The 12,309-nt window shown below is 42.0% G+C and overlaps 1 protein-coding gene across 1 annotated transcript in view; it reads left to right on the top strand.

Moving 5' to 3' along the window:
- Nucleotides 1–2,050: 2,050 nt before the first annotated feature.
- The window catches only part of TSPAN4 (tetraspanin 4), a 166,452-nt gene continuing 156,193 nt past the window's right edge, over nt 2,051–12,309 (top strand). The window contains exon 1 of the mRNA XM_009996415.1: nt 2,051–2,383. Coding sequence (XP_009994717.1) covers nt 2,051–2,383 — 333 coding nt within the window. The remainder of the gene's footprint in view (nt 2,384–12,309) is intronic.

The raw sequence follows: 12,309 nt of genomic DNA, 5'->3' as shown, positions 1-12,309 counted from the left end.
TTTCTGTTCTGACAGGGGACATAGAAAATGTTTGAATTACCTTTGGGATACTGTTGCCAAACTGGTCTAGTTGCCTTACAAACAAGGAGGAAGATTGGAGGCAGAACTGTTTGGTGCCATGGGAGAAACAATAGGTGTGTTGGAAACTCAGACTGAGAACATCTGGGACTGGGACCATCTTTATCCTAGGAAAGGAAGACTCCTTTCTGGTGACCATTTATACCACGCAGGAAAGGGAGGAAGAGTAGAAGAGTGAGCTCCATCAGGGCTATGTAGTATCTCTGTTCTTAGAGGTAGGGAAATTAAAAAGTGGAGAAGTTGCGAGTCATTGAGAATTGTTGAAACAGATGGTACAGGAGTTATTACCCTTGTGTTTTGTGTTCAAGTTCTTTTTCTTCAAAGCTTGCACCAAGTATGCCAAATGTATTTATAGTTTGTGGAGGAAATGATGGGAGATAATTAGACTCTGGCTTTGCAGTTTGTAAATTAACAGAAATAGAGGGTGGTTTGCAAGGGTGAACTTCTCAGGCTATGTGCAAAACCAGCTCATTTTACTTTTACTAATTTCTTTAATTAATTGGTGCCTGGATCTCTTGATTTGTGCTCTGACTGGCAAGATGATTCCTGCAAGAAAGCTCTTTCCATCTTGAATTATTTCTTTGATGGGGCAAGCCTTTTAAAAATGCTGTGCAGACGTGTTCTCACTAAGCTCTAGTAGTTTATAGTCAAAATCATAAGGCAGAGATGAGAGAAGGAAGGCAGCAAAAGGCCATCTCCATTTTACAGATTAAGGAGTGATACATAGAGAGACTAAGAGTTACTCTCACAGGGAATTTAGGGCAAAGATGGTAAATGAGTCTTGCTTTCCCGAGTATTAATACTGTAATTACCACAGGTTCAGTCGGATTTTTCCTTTCTGAAAAAGTTGCATGGCAGATTTTCAACTCATTACTGCCTGTGGGAATAGCCAGATTCTAGGGCAGGGCTCCCCAGCGTAGGGGCTGTGATGCCTGTCAGTGAGTTACCCGCTAGAGACCTTAATGAGCCGGCCACACATCTTGCCGAGTTCCGATTCCGTGGAACTGAACGGCAACAACGCAGGTACTGGATCTCCCGGGGAATGAACGAGCCTTCCCGCAGAGGAAGCGGGGGCTGTTCCCGACCCCGCACCCGCAAAGCATCCCGAGCTTCGGGAATGACAACACTCCCGTCTCCTTGGGCAGCACCGCCTGCGTGTCACTGCGGGCAGCGCCGTCACTCGGGCCGGATCTCCGTGCGGTCGCTGCGAGCTCGGGAGCGGGAGGGACGCGGGGCCCGGGGCGGGGGCTCCGGCCGCCCCATCCCGGAAGGGGGGAGGCGGCCCGTCCTCCCGGGCGGGCAGCGCGATTGGCGCGGGTGCGGGGAGGAGGGGCGGCTGCGCCGAACGGGGCTCCGCGCCTGCCCGCGGGGGGATGGATGCGGGGGGATGCGGGGGGATGGTCTGCGAAGTGAGCCCGGCGTCTCGGGGCAGAGCGGCGTGGCGAAGAGGAAAGGGCCACGGGAGCTGCCTGCCGTTCGGGTCATTTCTGTCCTTGCACGCGAGTCCCGTGCAGGGCGCGCTCTTTGCCGCGCGTGGCATGTGGGGCTGGGGTTTTGTGTGGCCCTGGCAACCCGGGCGAGGCCACGCTTCCTTTTTTTAAAAGTCGTTGCTTTGGGTACAGTATATCTCTCTCTCTTTTTTTTTTTTCCCCGTTTGTTAGTGGGGTGGGCCAAGAGGGACGGCTGTGACACCGGAGGGCATGTTCACGCGTGCAGGAGCCTTTCTCGTGGGGAAGCACGCTGCTCCCTAGCTCCTGGCTGAGCAGACTTCAGCTGGCAAACTTTGCTGCTCTACCGCACAGGCAACTCCGTGATAGGATGGCAGACAAAAGAACAGCTGGTGCAAAGCAATAGGGGATTTTTATAGCAAGAAGGAGGAAAAAAATAAAATAAATCAGAAACCTTTCACCCACACCATTGGCATCCAACGACTGTGAGAGCAGCAGCTGTGAGTGGACAAGCCGAAGGCACCATGCGCAGGTCTAGCACGGATGAGTCGACCTATCACAGAAGCCCTTCCCTGGACAGCAAGGATTACAGTTTCCCAAATGGCACCTTTCGTCGCTACAGCAGCATGTATGGTGGCCAGTTTGGAGCTGCCAGCAACTCTTTTTTTGGATTCCACACCAACCCAGGCCCTAAGGCCGCCAAGGCTAAGTACACATCCCCCAAGGGAAACAAGTACGTTGTCTTTTACCTGGATCTCTCATTTATTTTTCTCCTAGAACTGAAGAGGTGCAGCATGGCTCACAACTGCCTGCAGTGTATAAAGTACCTAATGTTTGTCTTCAACCTTCTCTTTTGGGTGAGTACATGTTTGAAACAGTGAGACGGTTGCATTTGTGTCTGCTTACTGAGATGGAATTTGAACTTGTTGCTGCTTTTCAACTTAAAAGTTTAAACTTGGAAGTTGGACAAATTGGGACAAATTGGTGCCTAGGCTACTCCTTCTGTGGCCTCATTCGTTTGTGTGGACAAGCTGCTGAGGTTTTCATTCATCCTCTCATTTCCTGGCCTTCACCTGTGTTTCAAAACTGTGACACAAGGCAATAGAAGCCAATTGCATGAATGCCTTCATCACTTTGTTCCACTGTGAGGCCCTTTTGTTGCCCTCATCTTTCATTCTCATGTGTGCTTGCCTTAAAAGCCATGCATAGTCTTGGAGAAATCACTGAGATCACAGAAATCACAGATTTTAAGGTTGAGCACATGCTGTATCATTGCTGTATCGCGGATGGCATTCTTGGCACATGACAACATTAAAGCCTTTATCAGGAATCTTTAGGTGACCATACTCTGTCCCAGTCAGTTGTGGGTCCTAGCACTGACATTCCTTCCTGAAGACATGGCTCTGAAGGGTGGAAGGAAACCAGAGCCCTCTTCACTTCTTCTGGGGCAAGAGGTTATCAAATCACTATGAGGCATGCATCAGCAGGACACCTTGATAGGACATACAGGCACGTGTTTCTCCATCTTCTTAATATATGAGGTGGCTGTTCAACTGCAGGATGATGGTTGGGCATTTTGCTGCCATGAAATGGTTCCACAGGCTAAACTAAGGAAGTTCAATGGGGCGGTCCAGGTTACAAATGCTCTTTGTCCTGTAAAAAAGGGAGCAGCCTGATTGCTAGGGGAGAAGAGGAAGTGATTTCTAGTTCAAAGTTTCCAGTCCAGATTCGTATGTAGGAAGTCCTCAAGAGGTGCCTTTAAATACCTTGTTGTTCAAGAGTGGTTTATTAACATGCTGAGGGAGGTAAGGTTTATTGTGAAGTGGCACCACTTCTATCCTGGCATTTAAGGAGGAGAGTGAGCGTGTTTGCAATAGGATGTTGCCATGCCCATATTAATGATTGTCTGTGCTCTCATGGATTGTCAGAAGTACAGGGAGGGCTGTGTGTGAGAAGGAAAGAGCTATTCTCTAGTGTGTGCTGCTGTACAGCTGTTTGAAAACTGACATGCTGCAGTGCTGGTGCATGAGGAAACAGAAAAGTGCAGGCAACTTCTGCTGACCTGAGTCATACCAAGGAATCAGGATGTGATAAACTAGTGCAAGTCCACTGAATTGGTGGTACTAACCAGAGCTGTGAAACACAAGGAGGGTGCTCTCTTTATATCCTAGGTAAGCTGGTAGAGTGTTCAGTAAGACTGCAGTCTGAATTGGACTCTGGTTGCTTCTGCATTAATAAATACTGTTTTGTATCTATTGCTAGCTTTAGACCTTTATGAAAAAGCCAAACACTATCCTTCTTGCTCTTTTTAGCCTTGTGCCACTACTGACTGTTCCTGGTCAAGATTATAGCACTGACAGATAGGTGAGGTGTGTGCTAGAGAGCTACAGTAGGAAGCTGGTGTTAAGAGCTCTTTTCAAGACTATGCATGATACTGCCACAAAGGATACTCACTGCATTCTGATGCCTTTTACAATATTCATCTTCCACCAAAGCATATGATAAAAAGAGATATCACTGCAAGTAATGTATGTGTATTTACAAAGGCAAAATGGTACATAGTAATATGTCTTTGGCATGCTTTTCAGTAAGAAAGCCTTAATCCTTTGAGAGACAAGAAAAGGGTTTTGTCTTTTTCCTGAAACCATAAAAGCTATTTTCAAATGCTTGGAGGGAGAGAAAAGACTGGGGTCCCAAAAAGAGAGAATAACCATATGCCAACTGGGTTCTCTGTGAACTAAAGCATATGAGCAGGGGAGTGGTTGGTGTCAAATACTGCAGCACAATTTCTGTTTTGTTTCCCTTGCACATGCTACATCACAGTAGGAGTGATTGATGGTGATCATGTCCAAATGAGGTTTGCACAGCATGAAGTTGTAGATGCAGCTCTTCACCTTCTCACACTGGATAAAGTAACTAATAAGAGATGATTTTTAGAAATACTGGCTTAAGTAAAAGCAGAAAAAAAAATTCCATTTCTAGTGATCAAAAGTCTTGGGATGATTACAAACTAATAATGATGCTGTTTTGTTTTTCAAGTTGTCAGTTATCTGTCATGTTTTACTTTGTGAAATTAAAGTAGAAGCATCTCTGCAAAAAGACAGAATTTATCTTTGCATACATGCTTTGCTGTCTCTAACTTTCCCTTCCACCCTTCTCTAGGTGGTTGGTGACAGAGAGTAGTTGATGGTTTGTTTTTTTTTCATGCTTTGACCTCCAAATAAAAAATGTTGTTTTTTCCATGAACAGAGAGCAGTCATTGCATTAAATTAATTAAATGTCTATTTTAACTTGTTTCTGCTTTTTATTTTTTTTGAGCAAATGCTTTGATTTCCTTCAGAAATATTTTTTTCACTTCCTTCTTCCTGTTTCTGTTCATTAACACCAATCCATTTTGTGCATCCCTACAGCCTGTTTCCCAGTACTTTCAGCTATCTTTCCTGCAGAGTGGGAGATAAAACAATCCTCAGCCCTGTGCAGCTCCGATGAGTGCTGCATTTCTGAGGAACTTTTCCTTTTCTTTTCTTTTCTTTTCTTTTCTTTTCTTTTCTTTTCTTTTCTTTTCTTTTCTTTTCTTTTCTTTTCTTTTCTTTTCTTTTCTTTTCTTTTCTTTTCTTTTCTTTTCTTTTCTTTTCTTTTCTTTTCTTTTCTTTTCTTTTCTTTTCTTTTCTTTTCTTTTCTTTTTTTGTAACTCTGGTGAATTTATAGGAAACAAAATCTCAGAGACCTTAATTTTTAAATGTTCCTGACAAGTTTTATTGGATTAGCTGCTGCGCTCATGCTGCAACATTATTAAAAGCTGTCCTATAGCTGTGAAAACAGAAAATTTCTGCTCTTCTTTCTGATGGTTGAAGAGAACACAAAGCTTCTTCACAAATGTCAGAGGCTGGGGTTACCTTGTTAGTGTTGGTGCTGAATCAGTCAATTGTTACAGCAAACCAGCAGCTACTAACAGAGAAAAAATCTCCTAGTCCTCAAATAGGTCTTTTCTCCATGAAAAGATTTCTGCATTTTCCTGAAGAATTTGCTCTTGTGCATTTGCAACTACTCTGAGGTATTGAGGTACTGAAACATGGACAAAAAATAATTAGACTTGCTGCTGTAATGGAAACTGCAATTCAGAGGCCATTTCCTGGAATACTGCCAGATTCAGAGGAGCCATCATTGTATCACTGCTCTGGTTTGTAAGCTCCTGAAATAACTTGTCACCTGATACATGATACTTGCCTGACTTCATTCATTTTTATGAACTTCAATTTCCTTTTGTTGACTTGCTGAAACCTTAAGACTAAAGATGAGTTCATATGATCCCAAAACTATTTTTATTTAATAATGAAATATTTGTATTTCACTGTGAAATACCCAGGAAAGAACATTTGTTTTCCACACGCTGTCTTCCAAACATCCAGATTTTCTTTATGACAGTCAGTAAAATGAACAGTTTTCTTCCTTTGCTCGTCATCTAAGGCTCTTCTTGCCTTGTATTTCTGTTGTTGTTGTTAAAAAAGGTAGGATGTCTCCTATGGCCAGAGAGATTGCTATAGAAAGAAAAATGTAATTTCCTTAATCCCTCTTGGCTTATGCCAGCATTTACTCCCAGTTTCTTTTGACTTCTCCCAAACCTCCTAAGACTCAAAACAGGCACTGCACAGAACTGCACTTATCTTTCCAGTGGTTCCTGATTTCCTTAAGAGATCCTGTGCTACAGAAAACTAGCTGAGACTGGTAGTGATTTGCCCATCAAAGAACAGAATACCTATATCTGACTGTTCAGGTGATGCTTTAAACAACAGAGAAATTCAGTAAATCACAGAATTTGCAAAATGCTTTGTTAGAACACTAGTTATAGAGAGTAGACAGCAACGAAAGGAAATGAGACTAGGTAGTTTTATTATTTATTAAACTTAAAATTAATAATTTATATGCACGTGTCTCTTTTCCATTGTGAAAACATATTAAAATTGTACGCACTTTAAAGAAGTCAAAGGCTTCAAAATTATATGTGAAGACTTAATTCTAGTGGGTAGGCTCCCAAAGACCCAGGGCTATAGTATCTTGTAGCTTTGGAAACTCAGAGTTGCCAGCTGAAGCTTTGCTTTCCACCTACCTGCCTAAAGAGATGAGGCAAGGCACTTTGCTTTGGTGTTTAGTCCATGTAAAATTCCCACCTGGTACTGCCCTGAGAATGATATATCTTGGCTTCTGAGACACAAAGTACAAACCTGAAATGTATGGAAACTCAGAGCCAAGGAAGTGGCAACTAGGATCCATGTGGAAAAAAGCAAGGACCTATATGTAATCTGATTTTAGGGACCAGCTGTAGTTCTTGTTTTCTGGCTTTGCTGCTCTTGAGGGTTTGTGGACCACAGTTTGGGAAGCTCTGTGCTAATGTGCTGGTTTGCTGAGCTAGTGGCACGGCCAGCAGTCAATCTTTATTACTTGGATGTAATTGGAAAGAAGGAGGAGAAATAATGAAAATGAGAATTCCCTCATTACTGGCATAATTTTCCTTCCTTACACTTCAACTAGAGTGGCACAGCTATGTCTTGTAAGAACCATGCAAATATTTATAATATACGGAAGACTTTAAGTGTGCAGGGTAACCAGAATAAACAGCTTGATGTGAAAATACATCATGAGGCATTGGATGGTATTTTGGTGATCCTGGCCAAATTTGACCAGAGGGTGAAGGCAAAGGAGTGTCTCTTCAATTCTTTATACCCTGTTGGGGAACCATCTGACGTTATTAGCTTGAGAGCAGAGCTGTTAGCTGAGCTTATTCCCAAATCTGGATAGTTCTGTGAAATAAGAAACTGATTTTGTTGAACTGTATTTCTGGTCCTTCATCTGCATCCTTCATCAGTCAGCTGAATGAGATTGATGGCTAAAACAGCCAGAATCATTACAGATTGTTAGTGGCTGAGGACAGCAATCTTTTACAGTTATGCTTGGCTGCAGTCTTAAGTTGGTGGAAAAAAAAAATACCAATAGAGCAGTAAGGCATTTTAAGAGCAGGCTTTCCATCTCATCATCATTATTTGTGCAGGTTCTTCTCCAATGGGCACGGGCTGCCACTCATCCCATAGAGTTGAGCTTATTAGTTGGAGCTGCTGCATGCTGCAGGGAAGACAGTCACATGTCTTATCAATTGATGGTGCTCTTGGAGGCCAGTTTGATTGTAAATAGGACAGGCTGTATATTTTCATATGTATAAACACCTGTATAATCTATGAAAAACTAACATTTGAGTAAGCAGCAATACAGACTTTCCTTCCGTTTAATTAAAACATGGGAAGTTTACTCCATTATGCAATTTTCTCTTAACTGTCCAAGTCTTTGATTTTCCTTAGTTACTTACTCCCTCCAGAGACTACTCAGTTTGATTGATATCTTATCTCTGCCTCTGACTTTGTGAGGACTCTCTAAGGATGTATTTTCAAGGAGGATTGCTTTTAAAGAAAGGAAAGTCATTTGATACAGGAATTACAGACGTAAAAAAAAAAGACATTTCCATGAAAAGCAGAACTATTGAGTGCTGATATCAGGTGTGACAGATGATTGTATTACCTGATGTCTGATTTGTATTGGTACCAATTAGAGCTTTTCCCATGGTGATGTAATTCATACAGTCTCTTGTGTGGATTCTGATAATATGGGCTAGGGTTCACGCTGGAGTTTTCTCTCCCAGTGAAGGCATTGCTAAGGGCTACATTTGTTACCTAAATGCCTACCTTCTGAACCTTTAGGAAGTTAATGACTTTGAAAGAGTGCGTATCAGTCAAAACAGGCTAAGAGTGACAAAGGAAATCTTGAGTTATTAATGAGATACTCAAACAACACTGTTTAATTTCATTATTTTCTTTTCTTAAGAAAAGCAGACTCAGAAGGCTCTTAATAGGTGAGAAAAAAATTTCCTTAAAGATACCTATAGAATACATACCATCTTCAAATGACTTGCTGTGGGCCACTTTCTATTTCAGTTACTCACAAGAAAGAGTAGCTTCATTGCTTTAGGTGGCTTTAGTAACATTGATATACTTTTTGGCCATCAGTATTGTCAATTGGTAGCCAGTCACAGTGGTGTTCCCTAGGACTCAGTATTGGGACCAGTACTCTTGAATATCTTCATCAATGATCTGGATGTGGGGATTGAGTGCACCCTCAGTAAGTTTGCAGATTCATGAAAGGCAGGTCCTGCTTGACAACCTAATCTCTTTCTATGACAGAGTGACCCATTTAGTGCATGAGAGAAAGGCTATGGATTTCGTTAACCTGGACCTTAGTAAAGGCTTTGACACTGTTTCCCATTTCCCACTCTTTTCTCTTAGAGAAAATAGCTAAATATGGCCAAGACCAGTGTACACTTTGCTGGGTAAAAAAATGGCTGGATGGCTGGGCTTAAATAATTGTGGTGAATGGAATTAAATCCAATTGGTGGCCAGTCACAGTGGTGTTCCCTATGACTCAGTGTTGGGACCAATTCTCTTGAATATCTTCATAAATGATCTGGATGTGGGGATTGAGTGCACCCTCAGTAAGTTTGCAGATGAGACCAAGTTGGGAGGGAGTGTTGATCTGCCTGAGGATAGGAAGGCTCTACTGTGGGACCTGGACAGGCTGGATCAATGGGCCAAGGCCAATGGTATGAGGTTCAACAAGGCCAAGTGTCAGGTCCTGCACCAACAACCCCATGGCAACGCTACAAGCCTGGGGAAGAGTGGCTGGGGAGCTGCCTGGTGGGAAAGAACCTGGGGGTGTTGACTGACAGCCAGATGACTATGAGCCAGCAGTGTGGCCAGGTGTCTTACATCCTTTTCACCCACTTTGGATGTGTGTATTTCAGACTTGTGGGCCACATATTTTAGAATATGAACCTTTCAGCAAGGGGATTTTTTGTAACTCTGTACACACAGAGTATCTGGAATAATAAAATCCCACTCTCAGTTTGTCTTCAGACAGCACTGTTTCAAACATGATATCTATTAATACTACAGTGTGATCTATTTATTAAGGACATAACTTTTGGCTAAGGTAGCAAATCTGTACATGTTACTATATGAATAATGTACAGTATCAATATAAAATATATAAGGACACCTCTCTGGTATTTATAGTGTAAAATGAGCATTGCTATGTAAAAAATGAAATGTGGAGTTGGATGGAATGAATTCTGCATACTCAGGCAAACTGGAGAGAGTAAATTGTGTTTCTTAGTACTGTCCTGTAATTGTCTCTCCAGGAAATGTTAAACTTATCACAAGATGCAATAGAAGTAAATGAAATTGAAGTTTCAGGCTGTGATTAGACTGTCATACTGTAAGGCATCTTAAATCTGTCTTCAACAGAAAGAGTAACACCTTCTAAAACTCATCCCAACCTGCTTTAAGTGTGAATGCATGCAGAGCCTTATAATTTAACATGATTGCACTGAGCCTCATGCTAAAGATGCCGTACATTTGAAATACTAGTTTAGATGAGACAGAAAGTTGATGTACAAGGACAAAAGACCCAAATGATTTAGCTTTTTAAGTTTTCATACAAAGACTTTTGGGTGTTTGTTTTGTTGGGGTTTTTTTGTTGTTTGTTTTTTTTGCTTTTCCAGATTGCTCATAAAAGCCCTTTTTACTCTTTCTTCAGCCACCATACCTTCTTTTGTTCTCAAGTACTTTCAAAATAGTGCAGCAGCAGGTATTGCTCTCTGTCATCTTATTCTTGGAGTCTGAGCTGTGTGCTTTAGTGGTGGCTCTAAATCCAGATCATCTTTATCCATACTGGCTTATTAAATTATTGCTTCATATACTCATTTCTGCTCTGCACATTATGCCATACTTGATTATCTGCTCTTCTCACAAAAATCTTCATGCTTTCACCCCATTCCATGCTTTACAGCAAAATCCTGGGTACTAAATCTTCCTCTTCCCCTCCAGCTGTATTTTGTTTAAACTCTTTTTTGAGAAGTCATCCACTGTGGTGCCTGTAAACACTACATCTGATGACTGCAAAAAGCTAGTGATTTACTAATTCTGATTTTGTGTGTTCCACACGTTCATTTCACATAGCAATTAATTTGTGCCAGCTCTTACTTAATGCTTTTCCTCCTCCAGCACCCCACAGATACATAGGTCTTCAGGAAGGAATTATTTTTTTCTGTATGTCATTCCTTGTTCTATCTGTGTAGAAGCCACTGCTGTGAGGTTTCTTAGCTTTCACTTGCAGTGATTAGTAGATGCTTTATTAGTAAAACTACCAAGTGCCTGCTCCCACTCCATTGAAATAGACAGCCGTCTTCCCCCTGTGCCTAACAGGATTTATTTTGAGACTTGGATAGCAAGGAAAGCTGTGTTGTGAGGCGTGGAAACCAAATCAACCACCTGCCCTTCATGGAGAGTTCAGTTTGCACTTTATTTTTCCATGTGAGGTTAACTTCCTTTTTCCCTATGCTTTTCTTTGGCACAGAGATGTGCCTGTAATGAACAAGCAGGCAGCACAGCATGTGATACTAGTCATTAAACAACTTAAGTCTCTTATTCGAAGAACGCTTAGCACTTGGGACCAGAAATCTTTTTGACTTAACAAATGACTACGTGGCAGGTCTACAGTGGAACTAAAAACCCTTCTCATAAGCTGCAGTTACACCAGCAAAATTATACTTGTGCCAAGAAAGATAGTTTTGTTCAGAGGACTGGTGTCAGCTATAATGGCAAAAACTGCCTTTCCTAGCATTAGTGTTAGTGTTATATACCAGCAAAGCCCCTGGTGGGGGGAGGGGGAGTTAACGATTTATTATTTCTTTTAGTCCACAAGGCTTAACAGCAGTGCCATTGGGCAGCACTGGACCAAAAGAGGCAGAATGGAGGCAGGTAAAGGGAAGGTGAATGTTTGCTGTAGAAAATCAGATTTTTTTTGTTGCTCAGTGGTTGTAGGCTCAAACTATGCCACAGCATGAGGAGTCACTACCTTCTGAGCTGTGAGCAAGGTGCTTCCACCAGGAGCAGAAAAAAAGGGTGACAGCTTGATTTCTAAGCAAAGACAGCAGCCAGCAGCTGCTGTGGCAAAATTAGATAGTGGCTCCAGCTTGTTCCTTCCTCCTTCCTTCTTTGCTTGTCAGTTGTTTTGCCCTTGCTATCTGCACAATATTTAGAAGAGAGAGCGCAAGGAGCTAGATCCTCAGTAAGCATGTTCATTAACTTCCCTATGAGCACCAAGACCTTTGCTTGAAAAGGCTCACCTGATGGCTTCCTCCATAGGAGACAGTCTTCCAGGAGCGGTACCTGCAAATTCTGGGCTTCTTGCAGTTCCTGTGACAACTTGGGAGTCACCTGTAGTAGCAGCAAGAGTATAAGTCTCTCAGTAAATACCATACATGAGCATGTTTGGTTCTCTGGAGCAGCTGGATTTTTCTCCAGGTCATCTTAACTATACAGCATTTCTGTGACATTGCTGACATTCTTTATTCCCTCACTATTCACCACTGGCTATTATGAGAATATACTGGGTGAGATGGATTTATGGCTCCTTTATAAAACATAAAACAGAGCTCTAGTTTGTCCGGAACCACTTAACCGTTTAAAAAATCTTCTTGGTTGTGTTTCAATACCAATTATTTAACATCCCCGCCCCTCTTGTGGAAACTACACATTTAGATGGAGTTATTAATGGCTGTTTTATTACATTACTATTTTTAAAAATCCCTCTTCAAATTGACCTTAATTGACCTACCCACTGCATTGCTCCTGTCAAGTTTCTAAAGGTTTTCAAGAAGACTTCACACTCACCAATTGAA

This window comes from Chaetura pelagica, unplaced genomic scaffold (assembly GCF_000747805.2).
Source record: "Chaetura pelagica isolate M959 unplaced genomic scaffold, ChaPel_1.0 scaffold74, whole genome shotgun sequence".
Lineage (NCBI taxonomy): Eukaryota > Metazoa > Chordata > Aves > Apodiformes > Apodidae > Chaetura > Chaetura pelagica.
Note: the sequence above shows the minus strand (reverse complement) of the source record. Positions and strands in the feature narration are given on the sequence as shown.